Source organism: Panthera pardus, unplaced genomic scaffold, assembly GCF_024362965.1.
Source record: "Panthera pardus isolate Hobbes unplaced genomic scaffold, ASM2436296v1 HiC_scaffold_4, whole genome shotgun sequence".
In the NCBI taxonomy this organism is placed as follows: Eukaryota; Metazoa; Chordata; class Mammalia; order Carnivora; family Felidae; genus Panthera; species Panthera pardus.
Window position 1 is genome coordinate 7885253 of NW_026526969.1, and position 24602 is coordinate 7909854.

Below are 24602 nucleotides of genomic sequence, written 5' to 3' on the forward strand. Positions count from 1 at the left end.
GGAGAAAATTCAATCACTAGTCCCAACCGACACCGGAGAATCCTTTGGCCATCTGGATCTGAAAGGACTTCCACTTTCAAAGTCCTCCTCTCCGTAGGAAGTTTGCCACCAAATATTAAAAGCCCCAGGTGCCAAGTACGGCATGACTCACGTTTTTCATTTGCCCGCTGAACATCTGACGTGGAAGTTGCTCACACCCAGGAGCAGGCTTTTGCCTTAAAAATGCAATTATTCAAACTGAATTGGGTCTAATGTGGAAGCAGATATTTTTAATCTTCTAAGGCAGAACAGTCTTTGGGGGAAAAAAGCGTGAAAGAAAAATACCAGCGCCACAACATCAGTACGTACCCGGTGAGCCAGACGGCCCAGGCATCCCTGCCGCCCTGACGACAGGACATCTCGGTCTGGGTTACTACCACTATTACTCTTTTCAGACAAGGCGGTCTCTTCCGGTGAGCTGCTTCCCCCGTAACACCCTCCTTGACTTTTTCAGGCTAAACCAACCAAGGATCGTGGATCAGGCACCGTCCTAAGCGGAGTCTTAACAAAACCCTTACGAAGTGAGAGTGGTTTTACTATCACCCTTGTACAGAGGAAGCAGGTTAAGGGCCCAAGGTCACACGGCTCATAAATGGAAGAGCAAAGGTTCCACGTCAGAAGGGTCGGCCGCCCAGGCCAGCGTGCCCTCAGCCGGCAGGGCAGGCAGCTGACGGCTTCTGGGCGCATCCAAAGGCAGGCCACCCAGAAAACCCCACGTTCTCACACCGAGAGCCACCATTTCCAGATGACGGTACATCATGGGCCCGGCACAAGGAGCGAAGAAAGGCGCCCCAAAGTTCAACTTCCAAGTGAGTGTCTTCGGTCTCGGCCCCGACATTTGCTACAGGGCAGGAGAAAATACGCCTCCTCCACAGGGATGGTCGGCACAGGGATCTAACCAGAACCTAACTTAATCACTTAGTGGCTCGGGCTAAGCATAATGAAGGTTAGTGCCGAAATCCGTCCCGCATCCGTACATTCCTCAACAGTCTGCATGCAGAAACTGCCCCCGCACGACACAGCCCGGGGCCTGCAATTCTTTTCTCTTTCTGGTCTTCTGCTCCCAAGTGGACAGCCAGTCCTACCTCGAGGACGTCCCTTGCCTTCTTCCGATTTGTTGTTTTAACGTGTTAGGACCTTGAGAAGCAGATGATCGATACTATTAGAAGCGTGTGTACAAGAGGAGCTGGGTGGAAGCGAGGCTTGGGAGGGGGCAAGAGAGGCGCCCTTGGAGAGCCATCCCCTGGCAGCTCAGCCCCCTGACTGCTGCTACCTGTGTTCTGGAAAGCTCATCGGAGCAGATAAGGGAAGCATCATTCTCTTAAAATATGAATTAAATAAAACCAACCCTCCCTTTTAAGGATCTAGCCCAGTGCTTCTCAAATTTTAATGTGTCTATGAATCACCTGGGGAATCTCATAAAAATGCAGATTCTGACTCAGGAGGTCTGGCTGGGGTCTGACATTCTGCACTTCTAACAAGCTCCCAGGGGATGCCAAAACGGGTTTGTGGACCTCTTTGAGTAGCGAGGGTCTACGCTAGAACAGCGCTGTCCAGCAGAAACATAATAGACCCATTTTAACTGTTCTCGCAGTTAGCCCCAGGTCTAGCTAGCTGGCCTCCTCCAAGCCGTCTCCCAGAATTCCTGGGTGTTAGCTGGGAAGTGATCAGAATTTTAGCTGTGCATGAATTTTAGTTGGATATTCAACCACTGTCAATTCATAATTAGTCCATACTGTACCCTATTCCTATCATGAGAAACTTTTAAAAGGCACCAATACTCACCCCAAACTAGCAGAATCAGAATCCCTGAGGGTGGCCCATGCCCAGGGGGATCTGCGGCCCAGGACATCAGAGGCAGGTAGCCCCAGGAAAACAGGTGTGGCTGGAGAGAAGACCCCGAGGTTGCCTAAGGGGCCTCAGTGCACCCCCTCAAGCCCTCTACCCACCAAACTCAGTGACTGACAAGCTGTGGCCTAACTCTCCCCCCTCAGGGGCAAGGGATCAGCTAATACCCTGAGGCCTAGGCCGAGGAGATCAGGGGTCACAAGGAAAAACAGTCTGAAGGAGAGGGAACACTAGACAAAAGAAATCAACCAGCCCAGCAACCTGCACAGACGAAGCAGAGTTCATGGATCCGAACTGAAACGGATGCAGCCCAAACGAGCAGAGAGGAGAGAGACGGGCTGGTGTTAATAGGACAGAGATACTGACTTTAGAAACGGAGAGGAAAAAATAAATACGGGAGTGGGTCTTAATCATTTCAGGAATAATGTGGATTCTGAATTTCAGGAAAAGAAAACAGATGGCATAATTATAAAATCCAGCAGAGGGAAAAAAAAAAAAAAATCAACCCAATCAAACATTGCAAGGAAAGATACCCTCCCGAAAATAATGGTAAAAAGAAAACATAAAATAATACTCCAGAAGTGCTAATATAATCACAATTACCCTAAATGTATGCCAGTTAAATTCACTAATCAAAGACAGACTCTCAACCTGGGTTTAAAAAAACAAGATCCAGGGCGCCTGGGTGGCTCAGTAGGTTAAGTGTCCGACTTCAGCTCAGGTCACGATCTCGCAGTTTGTGGATTCAAGCCCCGCATCAGGCTCTGTGCTGACAGCTCAGAGCCTGGAGCCTGCTTTGGATTCTGTGTCTCCCTCTCTCTCTGCTCCTCCCCAACTCATGCTCTGTCTGTCTTTCTCTCTCTCTCTCAAAAATAAATAAACATTAAAAAAATAAGAAATAAATTAAAAAACAAGATCCCACATCGTGTATCTAAAATAAAACACATTTAAAGCAAAAGGATCTGGAAAGACTGAAAACCTGGAAAGAAGAGAAAAAAGCTTTATCGGGCACACAGAAACTAAAAACAAAAGAATAAACAAAATTACTGTAGCATCAACACAAATAGAATGTAAGGTGAAAAAAACATCATAAAAGAGGAAGAAAGAGGCTGCACAGACACCAGGAAAAGAAACTTAATCAGGAAGATGTAAAGACCGTGCTCGTATGTGCATCTAACAATATAGCCTTAACATTCTATAATAAAACAGCTGTCAAAACTATGGGAAGAAAATTAGCAGAGGCGTAGAAGAATTAAGTACCACAGATAAGCTCAAAATAATACATAGAAAATTCTCTCCTCAAACAAAAAACACATTACTTTTGAGCACATATGGAACATTCCAAGGGCAAATGCCATAGGGTCTCTTAAATATCTATTCCAAAGAAATCGGCATTCACGTGAACTATGCTCTCTGGCCATATGCAGTCAAAACAGACATCAACAGAATAAAAAGTTTTTGTTTTGTTTTGTTCTTTGACAGAGAGAGCTCGTGAGCACGCATATGAGCAGGGGAGAGGGGCAGAGAGAGTGACAGAAACTCAAGCTGGCTCCATGTTTAGTGAGGAGTCAGACACGGGGTTCGATCCCACGACCCGGGGATTACGACCTGAGCCAAAATCAAGAGTGGGGCACTCAACGGACTGAGCCAACCAGGCGCCCCCAAGAAGTTTTTGTTTGTTTGTTTTTTGTTTTTTTGTTTTTTTAATGTCAAAAATCCAGGGGCCCTGGCTGGCTCAGTTGGTAGAGCACGTGACTCCTAATCTCAAGGTCGTGAGTTCAAGCTCCACGTTGGGCGTGGAGCCCACGATCAATCAATAAAATAAATGTCAAAAATCTAGGAAAAACATTCAATTAACTAACCCTTGGGTTACAGGGGGACATTACAAAACGAATACAAAATTACAAAGTGAATAAAAATGAAAGCACTAACTGTCAGTTTATGGAGCAGTGCTAAAGCAATTTTTAGAAGAAATATTACGGCTTTCAATACACTCATCAGAAAACGATAAAGAATGTAAACTATTAAAAGCTGAACTTTTTTTTTTTTTAATTTTTTTTAACGTTTATTTATTTTTGAGACAGAGAGAGACAGAGCATGAACGGGGGAGGGTCAGAGAGAGGGAGACACAGAATCTGAAACAGGCTCCAGGCGCTGAGCTGTCGGCACAGAGCCCGACGCGGGGCTCGAACTCACAGACCGCGAGATCATGACCTGAGCCGAAGTCGGCCGCTTAACCGACTGAGCCACCCAGGCACCCCAAAAGCTGAACTTTCAAAAACAGACGTTTGGAACAAAGAGTGCCCTTTAAGAGGAGTGAAATAAAGGAGAAAAATCAGTGACTCAAAAGAAAAAAAAAAAGGACAAAGAGGGCAAGAAGGGCAAAAGGCAGTTTTCGTTTAAGAACTCATAAGACAAACCAAACTCTACAGGAGACTGAAAAGAAGTCACAGACACGTTCAGAAATACAGAATCTAGAAAGAAAATGTGAAGCAGCTAGCACTAAAACAACAGATTTACACAAATCATGAAAATATTACGAACACTCATACAAGAATAAGTGTTAAAACCACGATGAAATGGACATATTTCTAGAAAGTTATAAAATGCCCAGATTGGTCTACAAAAGGAAGAGTCAGACTAATAAAGAGAGTGAGACGGTGAACGCCTGCTCGCCACACTCAGTCTCAGGACCCACGGCGGGACAGGGGGAGCCCGATCACGCTGAAGCTACAGGCGTTCCTTATCTCATAGAAATGATCCCAAAATAAGTTTAACCTATTTTACACGAGACCCGTATAGTTTCAATTCCAACTAGATAAGGGTAAGAAAAGTATACGCCGATTTTATTGGGTAACACAGATGTCAAAACTAGGCATCAAATCCAACCATATTTTAAAATTCAAGACACAGTTGGCCCCACAATGCACTGCATGATCTGGCCTCAAAGCATCCATCACTGCAATGCAATTTATCACATGCATGGACTAAGGGATCAAAATCGCATGGCTATGAATAGATTTTAAGAAAAAGTATTTGCTAAAGGTCAACACCTAATTATTATTTAAAAAAAAAAAAAAAAACTCTCAGAAAAGGAAGGGAAAGGGAATCAAGGTAATTGCTTAATCTGTTTAAGGCATCTACCAAAAATTCCCTTGAGACCAGGAAAGAGCAGGCCACCATCACTAAACCACTATGCGAGTCCTTGAGTTTCTGGCCAACAAAACAAGCCACTCTGGTTCAAGGAGTGGAAGGAAAGGGGTAAACAAAAGAGTCACTTTTTTTGCATATGATATTATCCCCAGGGAAAGGTAACAGAGTCAAGGTAATCAGTAAAACTAGAAACAGACTCAGCAAGCCTGCCAGTTTCAAAATCGGCAAACAAAACCGGTTGTTTTTCTTCCATACCACAGTCATCAATCAAAAGAAAAAAAAAATGTTTTTAAATAAGACACTGGTCACGACACCACAAAACTGTAAAGGACTAGAAATTAATTAAATAAAGATTTCACAAAACCTTTTTGGAGGAGGAAGACCTAAATAAATGGAGAAGTATCTTTGTTCAAGGATGGGACAACTTAAAAGGTCTTCATTTCCCCCCGCCCCCAAATTAACCTGTAGATTTCATCCAAATGCAATAGAGACTCCAGCAGAACTTGAGGGGGAACCAGACAGATATGTGCATCAAAGAACAATAGACCTTGAGTCGCCAAAGTGCTTTGAAAAAGAGCCAAAGAGTTGGGGCACCTGGGTGGCTCAGTCTGTTAAGCGGCCGACTTCGGCTCTGGTCACGATCTCGCGGTCTGTGAGTTCGAGCCCCACGTTGGGCTCTGTGCTGACAGCTCAGAGCCTGGAGCCCGCTTCAGATTCTGTGTCTCCCTCTCTCTCTGCCCCTCCCCTGTTCATGCTCTGTCTCTCTCTGTCTCAAAAATAAAAAAAAAAACAAAAAAAAAACGTTAAAAAAAAAAAGAAAAAGAGCCAAAAAAAAAAACGTTAAAAAAAAAAAGAAAAAGAGCCAAAGAGGATAAATTCACGTGATCAGAAATTAAAACGCATATAAAGCCACCGTAAAATGGTGTGGTGCCAGTGCAAGAAGAAACAAATAGGGGGCAGAACAAAAGAATGACCCTAGAAGCATCCCCACGTGTATATGAGGCCCTGACGTACAAGAGACGTGGCTCCCAAAATCACAGGGTAGGAGACAAAACCGTTCAGCAATGTTGGAAAACCTGGCTACCTCTCTGTGCAAAAACCATTTCCAACCTAAAGATCTAAACGAGGAAGACCAATGTTTGATGGTTATGTGACATAGCCATCAAAATACGAGTATCTTTGGGGCACCTGGCTGGCTCACTTGGTAGAGCATGAGACTCCTGATCTCAGGGTTATGAGTTCAAGCCCCACGTTGGGCATAAAGATTACTTAATAAACTTTAAAAGAGAAAAAAAAGACATGGGGCCCCTTGGGTGGCTCGGTCGATTGGGCACCCAACTTCAGCTCAGGTGACGATCTCACTGTTTGTGGGTTTGAGCCCACAGTTCAGAGTCTGCAGCCTGCTTCGTTTGGATTCTGTGTCTCCCTCTCTCTCTGCCCCTCCCTGGCTTGTGCTCGGTCTCCCTCTCAAAAATGAAAACCAACCAAAAATGAATTAGAAAAGATTTCATTTTTAAAGAACCATTAAAAAAAAAAAAAAAAAAGTGGGGCGCCTGGGTGGCGCAGTCGGTTAAGCGTCCGACTTCAGCCAGGTCACGATCTCGCGGTCTGTGAGTTCGAGCCCCGCGTCGGGCTCTGGGCTGATGGCTTGGAGCCTGGAGCCTGTTTCCGATTCTGTGTCTCCCTCTCTCTCTGCCCCTCCCCCGTTCATGCTCTGTCTCTCTCTGTCCCAAAAATAAATAAAAAACGTTGAAAAAAAAAAATTAAAAAAAAAAAAAAAAAAAAAAAGTACATGATTATCTTCGTGATTCCGAATGGGGAAAGATGTTCTCAAGAGGGAAATCACACACCAAACATGAGGGGGAAAATCGAATAGACTGGAGTTCATCAAAATTAAGTTTTTTTACGTATTGAAGGACACTACAGGCAAATCAACAAAAGAGACTGGGAAAGATCATTTGCAACAGCAAAAACCAACAAAGGATTAGCATGCAAAACATACAAAGAACTCTTACAAATCAACAACAACAAAAAAGTAAATCATTAAAAAAAAAAAACAAAACAAAATACTATATGACCAGACAATTTACAGAAGGGTAAATCTGAAAATCTTAGAAGTATAAAAGAGGTAGGTAACAAGTATGAACCTTCCCGGTGATTAGAGAAGAATCACACAACGCTGAAGTACCACTTTAAAACCATCAGAATGGCAAAAAGTCTCCAGGAAGTGCTGACACGAACGTGGAGAGAGCAGTGGTGCCTCTGCTCTGGGAAGCAATCTGGCAGCACTTAGTGAAATTAACAGCCCTTTTCACTCTGGACGCAGCAACCCACTCCTGGACCAGCCATCATGCCCTGTGCGTTAAGGATGCCAGAGGCACTGGGGTATTAGAGACCACAGTGTGGAGCCACCCCCACGGAAATGGACCCAGAAGCCGGGCGGTGCTAAGAACTGAACTTATGTCCCCCAAATTCATATGCTGAAGTCCTAGCCCTTGAAGTGATGACATCTGGAGGTGGGTCTTTCGAAGGTCATGAGGGTGGGGTCCCCACGATGGCATTAGCAACCTTGTAAGAGACACCAGGGTGCTCCCTCACTCTCTCTCAGGCCCGTCTGTCGCCTGGAGGATACAGCAGTCTGAAAGCCAGGAAGAGGACGCTCACCAGGAATGCAATCTGCAGGCACCTTGACCTTGGACTTTCAGCCTCCAGAGCCGTGAGAAATAAAATGTGTGTTGTTTAAGCCGCCCAGTCTAGGGTATCTTGTTAGATCAGCCTGAGCGAACCAAGACAAGTGGATTCTTCAGATGGAATCCAATGCAGCTATCATGAAGGACGACCAAACTGTGTAGGGATCATGGTCAGATCTCCAAACCAGTGACGAGTGAAAAGGAGGGAGAAAGACGTACAGCACATCACCAGACAGGAGTTAAGCTACTTACACCTACAAAGCAGGGCGCCCCGTTCACAAGAATACAGCTGTGGGGGCGCCTGGATGGCGCAGTCGGTTAAGCATCCGACTTCAGCCAGGTCACGATCTCGCGGTCCGTGAGTTCGAGCCCCGCGTCAGGCTCTGGGCTGATGGCTCGGAGCCTGGAGCCTGTTTCCGATTCTGTGTCTCCCTCTCTCTCTGCCCCTCCCCCGTTCATGCTCTGTCTCTCTCTGTCCCAAAAATAAATTAAAAACGTTGAAAAAAAAAAAAAAAAAAAAAGAATACAGCTGTGTAGAGGCATACTAAACACCAGCATAGGGCGGGAGGGCCAGCGTCTAGAAATGGGGGTGGAGCCTAAAGGAAGAAAAACTTACTAAGATGAATCATGTGTGCTGTGAACTGATGAGTGATGAGGGTGAGACACACACACACACACATACCCCCAGAGGCAGACAGAAAACAGGGGTCTGGATTTTCCTGCCCATCTCGTACAGATCGGTGTTAAAACTCTTACACTTTGACTTAAGGATTTCAATGTTTAACACCATAAAACAATCGGCAGGATGTTCCTAAACTTGGAAAATTACAACGAACTGAGTTGGTGACGGCCCTCCGTGTCAATTCCACACCTATCTGAATCGACAGACCCTCGCAGAACACACACACACACACACACACACACACACACACACACACAGCTGAAAAAGATTTGGTATTTTGCCTTAACTTCTGGAACCTGTCAATTTCATTCACAATTTACACCAGCTTCTAATTATACTTAACTGAATATTAACCATTCTAATTGCTTAATGCTTTATTGGCTCCATGCAAAGTATCGAGGGACATCTGGCTGGGCAAATGGGACCCTGCCTGCTGCTAGGAGAGACAGCTTGGAGCACACACTCCTCCTCATGCTCTCATGTCTACCCTCATCCAGAACCAGAGCATCTCAAAGGCAGGACTACTAAGTCCACACCAGCAAAGCAGCCAAAAGAAACTTTCTACCATCCGGATTTTAACCGTAACACTCCTGTTTCCCATCACAGAAAGTTGGGGGAAGGGCGACTGCAAGACTGAGAGCCCAGGCCCCTTCCACATTCCTGCTCCGCGTCCCCTGCATTGCACACTGTCCTGCCCCCCAACCCCCACCGGCCCGCCAATGCTTAGATTGGTGGCAGCTGGCCCTGGAGCCTCTTTGCCCACAGGCACGTTCATGGGCTTTGTCCTGGCTCATCTCCTTTTAGGAGAGAAGCAGCACTTTTCCAGCAGCAACCCTGACATCCCCTGCCTCTCTGGCCAGAACCAAGGGCAACCCCCACCACGCCTGGCCACAGGGAAGGCCCTGCCAGGACAGTTTAGACAAACATCTGGTTTCGCCCCGGTGCGGGGAAGAGTGAGGAGGCAGGCAGGCGCAGAGGGGAGAGACCCCGGGTGGGCCACCAACAGCATCTGCCGTTAGCCAAACACACGGCCTGCTCACGCGTCCACCTGTCTCTCACGCTGGTTCCAAAGTGAGGCAGCTCCACCACGCAAGGAACCCGACGAGGCGGCCGGAGGGAGACCAGAGCGGGAAAAGGTGCAGCGGCCCAGGCATTAGATGAGCACCTGGAGAACAAACAGGAGCCGCACCCGAGACGTCAAACAGCAGCAGGCTCGGAAACGGGAACACAGAGTCCCCATATGTGACCCAGCGTTCCTACTCCTGGGCGTGTACCGAGAAAAGCCGAAAACGCTTCGCACAGAAACTTGCACACAGACAGGTGTTCGCAACAGCATTATTCGTAAAAGCCCCAAAGCGGAAACGATCCAAATGCCCATCGTTTAGGAAAGGATCATCAGATGTCGTATACCCATCCCGCGGGATCTCATTCGGCCATAAAAGGAATGAAGAAGGGATACACACTACGACATACGTGAACACAGAAGATACTACACCGAATGAAAGAAGCCAGACACAAAAGGCCACGTGTTGTAGGGTTCCATTTATATGTGAAATATCCAGAACAGGGAAATCCATGGAGGCAGAAAGTAGAGTGATGGTTACACAGAGCCTCGGGCGGGATGGGGTAGGGGGAGGCGCAGGGCAGATGCAGGGGTCACGGCTAACAGGTACGAGCCTCTTGCTGGAGGGTGGAAAATGTTCTGGAATTCGACTGTGGTGACAGTTGCACAACATGAGGAACACACCCACAAGCTGAACTGCACACTTTAAAAAGGTGAATACAGTGAATTTTATATGAATTTGATCTTAAAAAACAAAAAGTAACAAATGAGTGCCTGGCTGACTCTGTCTTGATCTCGGGGTGATGAGTTCAAGCCCCAGGCCGAACTATGTCCCCCATGTCTTCGGGGACATAGAGCTTACATTTAAAAAAATTCAGAAATCAAAAAAAAAAAAAAGTAACAACACAGGTATGGGCTTTGTGTACAGGGAGCTGTCCTCTGAAGCGTGTTCAATAGAAAAAAAAGTGTTCCAAGAGCACTCTGTACCCGGACATCCCCCAACCAAAATGTAAACCTAGTCATATACTCGAAATGTTTTCAGGTCACGCTGTCCCTTAAAAAACAGAAATCTGTAAGATGTTTAGACATCCTATTGGCCCTCGCCCTAACCCAAATATCAGCCTCAGCTCAAGCTTCTGGAAGCAGGGGCTCCTCGGCCAGCGCATCTGCTCTGTGTACACCCAATGGGGAACACACTGGAAAACTCAGAGACGGCATTAAAAAAAAAAAAATCTATTTGAGGCATAAGAATCAGCTTTTGGAAAAACGCCCTAAGCCTCTCAAATAAACAGCAGGCATCTCACAGACACAGGACACTGGCCACTGAATTCCATACGCAGGCACCTCTGTTTCAAGTCCCTTCCGAGGAGCCTCCCGGCAAGAACAGCTGGACGGCAGGTGTGCCTGGGGCAGGGAAGGCAGGCGGGCAGGCGGGCAGCTGTGCCGGGACATGGCGGAAGGACCCGACCCCCCTCCTCCCTCGTGGGAACGCTGCTTCCCCATTCTGGAAGGGGCTGCACAGCCCCCATTAGGAGACGTGGGTGTTTTAGAGGCAGCCATCAACTCGGGTATTTCTTAGCTAGACCCCTTCCCTCCTCCTAAGGCAGAGTAAAACCACCACCATGTGCAAAGTTGCGGGGGGGGGCAGACTTTCTGGAAAGTCCGCAAACATACACTCTGTCCTGGGGTCTGAGGCTCGGTTTCCTGGTCCCAGAAGCCCTGCATGTGGGTCACCTGGAAATAACACCACCACGCAGTAACCTTTTTAAACCTGCTTCCACCTTCCTTGTTCACCCCAGAGTGGTTCTCACACCTTTTCTTTTCGCTGGAAACCATCTCTTCGGCTCTTTGACACTCCGCGTTCACCTGGGAGCAGCCTCCCTCCCGCGTCCCAGAAGAATGTCACAACAGGGCCCTCCGCTTCCCCTGGCACCCCCGACTTACAAAGAAGAGTCCTTCCCTTCAACCTGGAAACAAGTTCGAGCCTTTGCATCCCCAAACAACCCTCCCACACCTGCACTTCCCACGTGTCTCACACCCCGCACCTCGCACCTCAGCGGAGGGGTGGGATTGGAAGGCGCCCTGGGCAACCCAGGGGCAGGCGACCTGTCCCTGGGGCGCCGTGGCTCCCATGCTGAACGGGAAGTGGCCCTCCCGATAGCCAGCAGGCATGAACCCCCACCAGTACCTGCCTGACTTGCCACCAGGTATCACGCTATAATTAGTCATTGTAATTGAAGCCGAACGTAATTAATTACATAATTTCGAAGTGTTCAAGTTTAATTCCATTAAAATTACATCATGAAACTGGGGAATTACAAAGGATTACCGACAAAAAGCAAATAGGGATGAATAAAGGAACTCCAGACTGACTCCCTGCACATCTGAGTCACGCCCAACGCTCAAGAACAGGATAGTAGTGACCGCACCTGCCTTTAATAAACCCGTGGGGCCCAGCCAGGCGGCAGGGTGCAAGGGCTGCCTCTCGAAGGGCCAGCCCCAGGTGACACCAGCCTGCCGGACGCCCGGGGTCCAATGGACCCAGAAGGCCCTCCCTGTGCCGCTCCCTGCCCCTCCCCCACTCAGGTTCCTCTGCTGACACCTCACCCATAGGTGGCCCCTTCTCAGCCAAGGCCACCACGACCCCACGGGCCCTGCCCCAAAATTCCAGGGCCCAGGTTCCGTCTGCCCTCTTCCTTACCCCACACCCTCGGGCCAGTATCTTCTCTCCTGTCCCTCCCCACCTCTCACCAGAACTGTGCCTTCCACACACCCCTCCCACTGTCTTTACCACCCCTCCCGCCTCACTCTGGTCAGCCCTTCCGATGACTCAGTGGGGCTGCGCGCTGAGGTCCCGTTCTGTCTGCTCCACGGCCCTGGGCACGGGCAATACGTCATGGACGTCTTCCGTACCTTCGCTCTCCATCTCCCTGCTAGAAGGTAGGTCCCCTGAAGGCCGGGGTTTCCCCACTGTTCTGGTCATTAGAATGCTGTGCTACAACCCTGCATGGCCCACAGGAGATGAAATCAGTCAAGGGAGCAGGACAGCCAAGGACCATCTTTCCAGGACCCAGGCCTTATAATCCTGACACCTGGGGATACGGGGTGTCCTGCAGTTCATCGAGCAGCAGGGCTGGGGACCCGTTCCTCTTGGCACCCCAGGGGTGATCAGGCACCGTGGAGACACTCTTGAGGAATGAACGAATGGCCCCAACGGTCCGTGCAAAAAAGGAGTCACTCCAAAACAAACCAAACTGCCAGCAACTTCGCTCAAACACGCTGCATTATTTCCAAGCCGGCTGCACCTTGTAGGTTTTCTTTTTAAATTTGTAAAACTTCATTACAAAAAAAGCTGCATCGTCCCAAAAAAACCAGACACGCAAAAACAGTCATCTGAATCCAGAGTAGCCTAGAAGCTCCGTTTTTCCATGATAATGTCCTCGACTAAAGTAAGCTGAGATCTAAGGAGTATCACCTGGCCAGACTTCTTCTCTCGGGACAGATGCTCACCCGCAGACCCCTTACAAAGCCAGCCTCTCGCCAAACAAACCCCAACAATGCCTTCCATGTGTAACTGAGGACAGAGCCCTGGTGTGGCTGGTGCTGGCAGGTGATACTGCACGGATCTGAACCCAGCATCACTGCTGTGCCTCAATCGGCCAGACTCCCAGGGGCTCAGCGAGCGGGGATTTTGTCTTGGCCATCCAGGGTGAAAACACAAATATTAGGCTCTCACAGCAAACTGTTCCCAACACCAGCTCAGGTCCCATGTCTCAGAGACCAGCCCTGGTTAGGTTTGTGCTCCCCAGCCACCGCAGCTGAACAGGGCACAGCCTCTGGGCCACCAGCTCCTTCCCTCCTTCCCCGTGGCCCAGGTCCCGGGATCAGGCCTCTCTCCTGCCTCCCATTTCCCCAGATCTCTTCCGCCGCCATTTGCTGGATGCACAGACAGGGCACAGAGGATAGCAGGGGACACAGAAAGGAGGGCTACCTTCAGCTCGAGGCCATCACTGCACCCCAGGTACCAACCAGATAAAGTTTGCTGATGGGAAGATTCATTGCCGGCCAAGGAGGATCGGATTACCTTCTCTTTGGTGCTCCATCGCTAGGACCCCATCGCTATGACTCCGAGTCTCAAGGCAGGGGAGGCTCTAGAAAAGTTCTTTCGAGTCTCAAGGCAGGGGAGGCTCTAGAAAGGCTCACAACTCCACCAAGGTCTCCCACAGAAGGTGTCCACCCACCGAGGTCAACTCAGGTACATGCACGTCCACCACCCCAGGCTTCATTTTCATCCCGGGTGACTCACACTAAGTGACTTCCCCACCCCAAACTCATCTCGGGGCTGGGTGGGGGGAGTGGTCCGTGGACAGGGGCCTGCTCCTGAGTCCCCCCACTGCAGCGCCTCATCACGAGGACCCTGCGGCTTCTGCAGAGCCGGCCTCTTGAACAGCAGGGATCAGCAGGAAAGCCATGGGCCCAGGAATCAGCTACCGCTCTTGGGCTCCCGGCTTCTCACCTAAGCAGCTGGGTCCTCTGGCCTCCTCGGGGCTGCTGTGTGTGCACGACTGACGGGAAAGAAGTTAAGGGCCCACACCGCATCTGCCCCTAGTCAATACTCAGGAAATGATAGCTGTTAGCGTATATTTAACAACAACAACAACAAAACCGGTTTCAGCCTCTGCCTTGTCACCAGTGGTCATAAGACCAGCTATGATAACGTGCGATCCACATTACCAGCAGCGACGCTGTCCTTCTCTTGCCCCTCGACTGAAACATCACAGGAGTCCGGGCCCCAGGGCCGGGAAGTTAAGATTCAGGCGGGGGTCCCCCAGTTGAGATCGGCTCTCCAGCCCTCCCCACCTCAAATGAGAGGCCAGCCTCTCGACACCGACTGAAAGGCATACAAACCTTCCACCAGCTTCAAACCCCGCGATTCAACTCCTCACCTGTGCCTTCAACGGCAGCCTCTCCACTGAGCTCCGTCCTCCTCCTCCCCAGGGCTCAGCCCCTGAACTCCCACCGGACCTCCCAAATCCCACAGACCCCGCAGGGAACACACCCTCTGCCCCTGGCAGGGGTGGCTCCTCTCCCTCCTCCCCGTCCCTGTGGACACCGCCCCCCCCCCCAGGCTGGGCCCTGGGGTCTGTGGCTCCTCAGATGCCCCTGGCAAGCCTTGCTTCCCCCAAACCCATGCAAATGCTTCTGCAGCCAGACAGTGACGTCACCTTCACAAAAATATCCTAGGTACTTTCTTTGTAAATGAAGAAACAGAGAAAGGCAGGCAGGCGACTGAGGCCACTGCTCCGCCCCGGGGCTGGTCCGAGGCCTCTGCCCAGCTGCACGCCAGGCCCACGGGGCGGCTTCCAGGGGCTGCGCACATTCTCGACCCTTCTCCAGTGCTGACACCCGGACCTTCGGGCCTCCTGCTGCTTGCTTTCTTGTGCACGGGTTGGGTTCTAATCATTACAGTGCGCACTTTCCCCATTCACAGGGGGAAGTTTCCTCCCATTCAGGCCCTGGGCAGAGTCAAAGAATAAATCTCTGTCAGAGGATTGTTCTGCCTAATTCTATTTTTAAAAATGTGGTTTTTTTTTTTTTATGTTTTATGTACCACAAATACAATTACATATACTTTAACCAACGTACACGTCACTTCGCAAAGACGGAATGGAAATAAACAAGAAATCCATGTTCTGTCGCGATTGCGTATATGGCTATCAGTAGCTTTCAAAACACAACCATTTTCTATACCTATCTACTTTGCACAATCCAAAAACGAATCCCGTTTGCTTTCTTAAATGAACTAGCTGAACTCGTCTTAGATCCGAATATAGGGGGCTGCCCCCTTGAAAAAGGCCAATGGCTCTCCTGCAGCAGGACTTACGGGGTGCATAACACAAGGTGCAGAACAGGAGCGTGAATGGTTAAGGAGAGCCGGAAGCTATGGCGGATGCTACGTGGGGTCCATCAGAATCACCAAAGAAGGGAGGCAGACCTTAGAGACCACCAGCCACCCTCCAACTCTTCTGCTGGCAGTGGCGAGGGGTGGGGTGGGGGGGTCCCCAGTTTGGACTCCCTTCCTCTACAGCCCTCCATCAACTCATAGCACACAGCTCCGTCACAGCCAATGCCAGCGGCCCGCTCCCCGAGGATGGGAAGTGCTGGAATCCCAGCCTGCATCACCAGCGCCTGGTGCACGGGGCTCCCACGGCTGTTAAAAGCAAGGAAAAAAGGAGTGCGTGAAACAAGGTTTGACGCTCAGATGTGCACAGGGAGGAGAGCGTTCTCCCAAATTGAGCATGAATCTGGGATCCTTCTAAGTGGGGCAGAAGGTTTAGGTAAGGCAGGACCAACCATCAGGGACTCTGTCTGCCGAAGGAGAGTGGTCTCCATTCTACACCCAAGTGAGCCACTACAGGAGAGAGAACAGCATGACGGGATCAATGATTTGGGAAGATTAATCTGGCAGCCACATCTATGATGGGTTGCGACCTGTTGTGAACACTTTTGAAACAAGTAAAAGCTACACATTCAGTCCTCATGTGCTAGAAAGATCTGGCTCTCATATACAACAAGCAGCCCCCAACCCTAACTGCAAACACACGCACAAGAGGTTCATTGAAACATCCTTGCGGTGTAAAATGGCAGCAGAATTGCACACCAACACACAGCAAAGTAAAACAATCGCCAACGATTTCTCACTCCCCTGACAATGACCTTTTAGCCACAACTGGCAATACCCTCCCTCTCTCAATTCCATGCCAATGGTGACAAATTTGAGAAGTGGGGAGAAGAGAGATGACTGAGGGGTCCCCCGGGATGACCCACTCCAGGTAATGACTTCCTGACTGCGTAGCACCGCTCTCCAGGCTGTTGGCACTCACCGGCCCCTTGGGCTCACCTGCAACTGTGAGGTCCACGGCGGACCGAGTCACCTGGATGGGCGCCTTGCAGCAGCCTGGGCTTCCCATCTGGCTCCTGCGTCCCACACATGCCTACGGAACAGAAGCCTATGGACTCCAGACCTGACTTTGTCCCCCACTTGGCTGATCGCTGTGACAGCACATGGGATTATGTAAGCAAGAAACCGAGGCACAGCTGACATGAAGCCATTCCAGTAAATTCATGTTTCCACGAATGCTCCTAAAGTCAGTTTTCACTTTCAAAATCATACAACTTAGAACATCTCTGCCGTGTGAACAAGACGGGAAGGTGGAAATGGATCTGCAGGTCTTCCTATAATTTTAGTTGTAATTTCTGCATGTTGGGGACTCAAAATCTTTCCCCTTTAAAAGGTTAGTGTTTTTTTTTTTTTTAATGTTTATTTATTTTTGAGACAGAGAGAGACAGAGCATGAGCAGGGAAGGGGCAGAGAGAGAGGGAGACACAGAATGTGAAGCAGGCTCCAGGCTCTGAGCAGTCAGCACAGAGCCCGACGCAGGGCACGAACTCACGAACTGTGAGATCATGACCTGAGCCGAAGTCGGACACTCAACCAACTGAGCCACCCAGGCGCCCCTAAAAGTGTTCTATGGGCAGTAGCTACCTATGTGCTCAGTGAGGGCAGGGCAGAGCAATGTGAAACAGAAGTAATTCACCACAGGCAGAACCGCGTGGGTTCAAGTTCTAGGTCGACTACCACAGTGAAAAACAGAAAATAAAGGACGTGTTTCACCATTATCTGCCACACCTTGTGGAATGAAGCAAAAATGGTGATAGGAGCAACAGAATGTTCCTATTTTCAGGGTAAGGGGGGAAAAAGAAGTCTTTCCCAAACCTAATCAAAAAAATTAAATGCACAATTCCCTCCAGCAAGAATTTTATTTTTAATTTTCATTTACATAGCTCTCTTTCTTCCAAGAATCTCAAAATAATGGAGCTCCACAAATACTTAGCAAAAAAAATAAAATAAAACAATTATAAAACAACAGTTGTCACAACAGGACAGGCTTGGCAGGGCAGGAGCTGAGAAGGGCAAGAAGCGGCAGGCAGAGGTGACGGAGGGGGTGACAGCAGGGGTGACAGCAGGCACTTAGGGCAGCACCTCAAAGGCCCTTCCTGCTCTTGCTTGCAGCTTCGGGCTTTTCAAGACACGGATCTACCTTTGGTGTCGTTTATTAGCTTTTTTATTCTGACCCAAATAACGCTCTCTCCCCTAAAAACAGGAGGGAAGGCGGTAATCAAGCAAGGACCGTCACAGGTCCAATATATCACAGAACTGAGATGCCTAAAATGACTTCATACTCTTTTTGGTCTTAAAAACTATGTGAGGAAATAAAATATTAAAAATGTATTGGGGGTTAAGAACCCATGTGAGACAAACTGTCTTTTAGGGGGAAATTGGGAATAAGCTTTTAAGCTAGTTGTTTTTGGTTTGTTGGTTTTTTTTGTTTTTTTTTTTTTCCCAGCTGAGTGGACAGGATCTGAACATCTTACATTTAGCAAAAAGCTGTCAACACCCAAATAAAATCTTAATGACAGTCAGAATGGCATTCCATTTCTTGCAATTTCGCAATGTTCCCTTAAAAAAGAGCTAATTTGTCAATTTGTTTTTCCCTTAACCAAATTCAGGATACCTCGCAACCATATATAACTTTTTTAAAAAACGTTAACTCATTTAACTTTTTGAATAAACACAGCCAAATACAAAGATGTCTTTAAGAAAACAACCCTCGTGCTGGTATACTCAGGATGATGCTAAAACATGCTTCAGAGTAAGTTCTGATAATTTCTTCCAACATTGTTCGTAAATCACAGTCAAAAGCATGGAAGGTTTCAATTGTCGGCCGAGTGGGCCCCACTGTGGTGTCTGGGGTTTTACAGAGGTGTGGGCCAGGCACCTGGGAGGCTCAGTCGCTTAAGCGGCTGACTCCTGATCTCTGCTCAGGTCATGACCTCACCGATCATGGGTTCAAGCCCTGTGCCTGGTTCTGTGCTGACAGCGTGGAGCCTGCTTGGGATTCTCTCTCTGCCCCTCCCCGGCTCACTTGAGGTCCCACACACACACACACACTCTCTCTCTCTCTCTCTCTCTCTCTCTCTCTCTTAAAACAAATAAACTTAAAAAAATAAATAAATTTTAAAAAAAGGGGATGTGGGCCAACTCATTTTCACAAATGCTTCAGTGAAAAGCAGTAGAATCTATTCAGTTCCATGTAAATCCTCTACCTGGCTATTTTTCCAGGTACTTTGTGATGCTGGGTAAATTCTGGGGAGGAATGAACACCCCCAACCTCGCTCCTCTCCAGCCACCTGTCTGACGGGGGTCCTGAGGAAGGCGGGGGTGGGGGTTCACGTCTGAGGAGCTTCCCCAGGCTGCCCATGGCCCAGGGCTCTAACACACACAAAAATTCTGCCAACTGCCCTGGGCCTCCTGCAGCAAGGAAGAGCCTTCAGATTCAAATGAAGAAAATGACAAGATTTATTTCGTGCACTGACATCATCCTATCAGAATTTAATTACAGCAAGAATTAGAATTATTTTTATTAGAGAGTTGTTTACTTTTCCAAGGAAAGGTCCTTGATGGGTTTTGCAACAAATTAGATGGCTTTCAGAAACTGCTGTTGGCCCTCATTATGTTTTTTTAACGGTGTCGTATTATGTGAGTAGGGTAGCACTTGTCCTTTTTAAAAATCTAAGGTGCTTCAAAGCTGCTTCTACCAATGAAGGCGACGCCATGGGTCCCCACACACACCCACCCATCCCAGGTAACTTCCTTCAGGGACATCTCCTGCCCAGCCAAAGACCACTGTCCTCTCCCTACCTCCTTAGAATACGACTGAAAATTGGGACTGATTACAGCCCAGCAAATCCAGAACTGTGACAGGACCCACAGCTCAATACAAATCTTGGCTGTCCTCTTCAATAAAATCAACACGTAAACACAAACCAAAACCTGGTCCTTAACCATGCAGCAAAACCAGGCTATTTAGCTGGCTTTGAAAACGAGAATAGGAAACATGACTAAGATATTTCAGAGAGCCCCGCCACTGACATTTTGTTGAAATATCCCAAACTTGGGGCAGGTTTTTTTTTTTTTTTTTTTTTTGGTTGCTATGTGACTTTATATCCCTAAATGTCGAGTTTGTAGGAACAGTAATTTCTCTGTGAATTCTAAATCATTACCAGGGTGTAATAAAATGTATCCAAATGCTCATGTCAATAAATGTTTATTAAATCAGAAATCACAAATGAATTCACAACTTCTTTGCTATAAAAGCTATATAACACAGATATTAAATCGCTTGTCTAATTATGCCATTCAAGTTCCTTTTTCACTCCACGATCTGCACATGCATAGTTCTCTCGGGTGTCCCGGCAGACACAGGCATCTAGTTCCGAAAATGCCCAGCATGACTGGAACGTCCAGGTAAACAGTAGTGAGGCACAATGAGAGGTCATGGGGCCCCTCTTCAAACAGCTTCAACAAAACAAATGGCCATAAGTAAAAAGTGTCTCTGTGCTATGCTATAATAAGATTCAAACACAGGATTCCAAGAATTCCACCTGTTTCCAATTAGATACCAGAATTGCTTTGAGTGTTTAAACTACATTCACTTGCTACTTATACAAAACAATTCTTCCGGGTTTTTTTGAACGTTTTAAGTATGTTAAAATAAGATTAAGGGTCTGGTTTAAACAATCAGAGGCAGGGGAATTTCAGTTGAAACCAAAACTGTCTCTCTGCAGCCATAATGCAGAGCTTCAGACAAAACAATAGAATAAGATAACGAATTTCTATCTCTGACAGTTCCTTGTAAAAATCAGACCTTTCATAGGAAAAGCAATTATATACACACACTTTCATACGTTAAATGACTGTAAATAGGTTTTTAAATAATTTCTCAAATAGTGTGCGATCCTATATATTAAAGTAACTTTCAGGTAGGATTTGTGTTACAGGCCGGCGGATGCACCTGCCTTTTTAAAAACGGGAAATTTACAGGACATCAAACGTGAACTGTGTGAAATGGAAGCACAGGTACGAATCTGGCCTAGCTCTGCAGGATTTTTTCACAGGACGAATTTCTCTCTTTAAAAATGTGCAAGCTTCCCTCTAACAAATCTGTCCTTCCTTCGTTTCGCTGAGGATGTTCGCGGCGCCTTATACAATGAGCTGAAACGGATACAGATTTTCTACCTCGAGCCTCGTCTTCTCTCCTAAGACGGACCCCGAGCACAGCCCTGGGAGCAGTTCTGCTGGTTGACTGCTACAGGTGGACCCAGAAGGGGGGAGGACGGGAGGGAAGCACAGGCCATCCCTTCCGCACAGCTCCTGCAGAAACCCTGCTGGGTTTGTTTTAATTGTACACAACAGGACAGGGGACTTTTTCAACAGCCTGTAAAAGTCTCGGGGGCTCCATAGGCTCACCAGACAACATTTTTAAGGTTAGCTCAGTGGATGAGGAGAGAGTGATTCCGGAGGGGATTGGCAATTTGTCCCCTCGCCCTTCCAACCCCCTCCTGCAGCTAACTACTGGCAAGAGCTGTGTGAAACTGGGGAAGGAGGCAAAGGGAGACTCCACGGACCCAACTGTATCAGAGGCTGTTGTGTAACCCCAGCCCTTCACCGCCTTGCACCTTTAAAAGACAAAAACAGAAAAACCACACAGAGTTTCACACAGAGAAAAAAACTTTAATCCACTGACAATGACCCCCTCCCACACGCCATCTCAAAGACACTGATATTAAAAGAGCCAAGAAAACAAAGACAGCAGCTGTGTAGAAGCCCTTGATTTGTTTACTAGATGGGATACATACTGTAATCAAAATAATACACTTCTGGGGAATACTTCCCTAACAGGGAAACGCAAAATAAAAGCTATCAGAGAAACGGACTTTGGGCAAAACTGGAATTATTTTTGGATTTTGACAAAGAGGAAAATGTTTAAAGTTAACTTTTGCAGAGACTCCTTAAAGGGGAACACCAGTCACCACGGAAGAATAACGCCCCGAAGGGAAGTGGGTCGCTGGCAGGCCCCATCCCCAAAAGCTTCACTCACACACAGAGTTACGAGAGCTTGTTTTAGAAAGTGTCCTCTTTTCAAACATGTATTTAAAAGGCAAATTTATACAATGGTGTTTTTCTTGTCTTAAAAAAAAAAAAAAAAAAAAAACCTGGTTTTTTTACAAGTCTGGGATAGGATAAAAACTTGTCCAACTCGTCTTATTAGCAACACCGAAGCACTGGCACTTCCATACCACAAGCCTTTGGGACTGAAAAGGAAACGAAATAGAGCCCGATCTTCACAAACTCTCTTTCTGGGCACTCAGTCCACGTCCCAGGGCAGCTTTAAGACCACGCCGAGGGACCAGAACTCAGCCCGTGCTCACTGGGGGGCAGCAGGGGCATGGGAGGGACACACAACCATCTTGTCTCCAGCAAACCCGCTGAGGTCTCCAACCTGGGTCTGAGTCTAGCTCAGACAGGGTCTCTTTACCCTCAGGTGGCGATGCCACAACCCACACTGGGCTCCGCAGGCAACCCGATCTCCGGGTCAGGGGTTCTGGAAAGACGAGAAGAGCCTGAAACTAATGAATTCTCTCTTCTCAAACTGCAGTCTCATCGGCTCACTTAACTGTCTATGGGAACAGAGATGACGTTAAACTGGATACCAACTCAATAGGCCTCTTCAGGGCCCAGAGAAAGAACCAGTTTAGCCTTCTGCTTGAACTTTGACATTCCACAGTCAAATGAAGTTTTTCAAACCTGTCAAGAAGGGGCAGAAAATCATCTCAGCCCCAATCTTCACCTACCACCAAAAGCTAAAGGAAGCTCCGTACAGACAATGATAATGATGCTCGCTCACATAATTTTGTTTGCAAGATCAACACCTTAAAGCTCATTCACATAAACGGACAAGGAACCTTCCAGGCCGATCCTGGAGTTACACAGTTAAATATCCTCATGATATCCCGAAGGAGCTCATCACTGGCAGGTTGTGGGGTGTCAAAGAGATCCTAAAATCTAATACCTTTCTGGAAACCGAATCGACCTCCCACGCAGTTTTTTTGCCAAAAAAAAAAAAAAAAAATGCTTAAAAAATAAACTTCATGGATGTTCAGCTAAATGTCACATTTAGGAAGACAAGGAAAAAAAATTAAGGTTTGTCTCTTCAAAATTCCACAACGGGTTTTACTGTAAGCACAGGAATTAAATTATGGTAAAAGGGAGCTATTTTTACTAAAACAGGGTAGACCAATTTATCAAAAATGCCATTCGGCTGTGTTCATTACATTCAGGAATCTAATTTACACAATAGACACTTTGGAGTAATCTATTTTAGTCAATAAATACTCAAACTCCTTTAAGTTTTAATCTTATCGAAAATACATATTTCACATAGTCTTCTTCCTAGTTAAGCGAGAAATCTGAAGAAATTTCATAACGACTATGAGTCTGTTTTATCGTTCTTACGTAGGCAGGAACAGAAAACAAGCATATACAATTAAAGTTGTCAGACTCCATTTATATAGGTTTTAATCCAATCCGCTTCATTTCATCCAAGGCTGCATCTGGAGTTCATTTGCTTCCCTCCTAAAAGTACTGTAGGTCACTATCACCAGTCCTCCGGGTTAGGAAAGTTCGGCCAAGTTTACCTTCCCGCACACCTTAAAGCAGGGCGCCGCGGCCGTCCCTAAGGGACGCTGGGCGACCCCCGCGGTACCAGGCCGCCCCGGGGCCCTTCGGAGCCGAAGACCGACCTCCCCTCCCGCGCCCCCACGCCCCCCCCCCCCCAGCACCCCCGCATCGCTCTTCGGACCCACACGCCGCTCACCTTCAACTTGACTCCGGCTACGCACAACATCCACCTGGCGGGGTCCCGGGGCCGTCCAGGCGCGGCGAGCGCGGAGCCGGCAGATTCGGGGCGAACCCCGAGGGCGCGCGGCTCCTCTGGGTCTGGGGTGACAGGCAGAATCGCGCCCCCTGGGCACAGCGGCAGCACCGGAGCCGGACGGGGAGCCCCGGCACGATCCCCCAGCAACGCCCCGGGCTCGGCGCGCGGACCACGGCCCGGCACACCACTGTCCAGGGGGGGCCCCGGGGCTTTGCTTTCGAGAAGCCGGCCCGAGGCGGCATTTCGGACGGGACCCGCCGCGCGCTCCATCGAGCCCCGCGGACCCTGTTGGGAGGACAGGGCCTCGGAGGAGAGCGCCAGAGCGGAGCCGGCGGGTCACCGGGGGCCGCGGGAGCCTCGGGGCTCGGGCCGCCCGGACCGGCGGCGGGGAGGAAGCGTCCCCCCACCCGGGTAGACGGCGCGCCAGGGCGCAGCGCGGGGCCTGAGCTCGGGGAAAGTTGCTGCCCTCCGCCCGCACCGGCTCCCGCCGGGCGCTCCGACCCCCGGGCCCCGCGCGCGGGGTGCCCGCCGCCCCTCGCAAGTTTACCCCCAAGCACCCCTACCCGCGTCTCCGGCCGCGGAGGGGCCGGTCCGCGCCACTCGTGCAGGCACACAAAAGAGCCGGGCGGCTGCGGGTGGCCCCGGGGCGCCCGTCCGGACGTAAACAAACCCCGGGGTCCGCGCGGAGACCCCCACGCCGGGTGCGGGAGCGGCGGCGCGGCCCCGGCCCGCTGACAGCCCCGGCGCGGCGGGCCGGGGCCCGGGCCGGCCGGGGCCGGGGCGCGCGGACGCCCGGCCGCCCGCCCGGCCACCCGCCCGCCTGGCCGGAGCCGGGCCGCGCCGCCGCCGCCGCCGCCGCCGCCGCCGGTGGCCGCTCTGACCCTCCCCCGAGCCGGCGGCACCACAGCGCCACCAGCCCCAGCTCCGCCGCGCCGGCGGCAGTGGCGGCGGCGGCTCCTCCTGGAGAGGCAGGCGCTTCACCCCCCACAGCAACTCCCCACAAACTTTCCCCGGGAATACGGCGGGCCGGGGGCGCGGGGCGCGCGGCCGGGCGCCGCCGCCGGGCCGCAGCCCCCTCCCGGCGCAGCGCCCGCCGCCGCCGCCGCCCGCCGCCGCCCGCTCCCCGCTCGCGCGCGCACCCCGCGGGCCGCCGGGGCCGCCCCCCTCCCCGGTCCCGCGGCGGCGGCGGCGGCGGTGGCGGCGGCGCAGGGCCGGGGGGGCGCCCGGGGTGGGGGCCGACACCGGGGGCAGCGGTGGCGGCGGCGGCTCCCGGCGCCATCTTGGGCTGA

The 24602-nt window shown here is 49.7% G+C and overlaps 1 protein-coding gene and 2 non-coding genes across 13 annotated transcripts in view; 2 read left to right on the top strand and 1 right to left on the bottom strand.

Moving 5' to 3' along the window:
• The window catches only part of CUX1 (cut like homeobox 1), a 376245-nt gene that overhangs the window by 341322 nt on the left and 10321 nt on the right, over window positions 1-24602 (bottom strand). For 4 of the 11 annotated variants that reach the window (XM_053894150.1, XM_053894151.1, XM_053894149.1 and 1 more), the window contains exon 1: window positions 23254-23994. The exons of 6 other annotated variants lie outside the window; for them this stretch is intronic. In XM_053894150.1, coding sequence (XP_053750125.1) covers window positions 23254-23583 — 330 coding nt within the window. In that variant the 5' untranslated portion in view covers window positions 23584-23994. Of the gene's footprint in view, window positions 1-23253; window positions 23995-24602 lie in introns of those variants that run through there. One more of the 11 variants, XM_053894156.1, reaches the window with a different exon arrangement.
• Window positions 3611-3684, top strand: TRNAR-CCU (transfer RNA arginine (anticodon CCU)). Its single transcript has one exon. It is a non-coding gene; the product is annotated as a tRNA-Arg (tRNA).
• Window positions 6227-6299, top strand: TRNAR-CCU (transfer RNA arginine (anticodon CCU)). The gene has a single exon. It is a non-coding gene; the product is annotated as a tRNA-Arg (tRNA).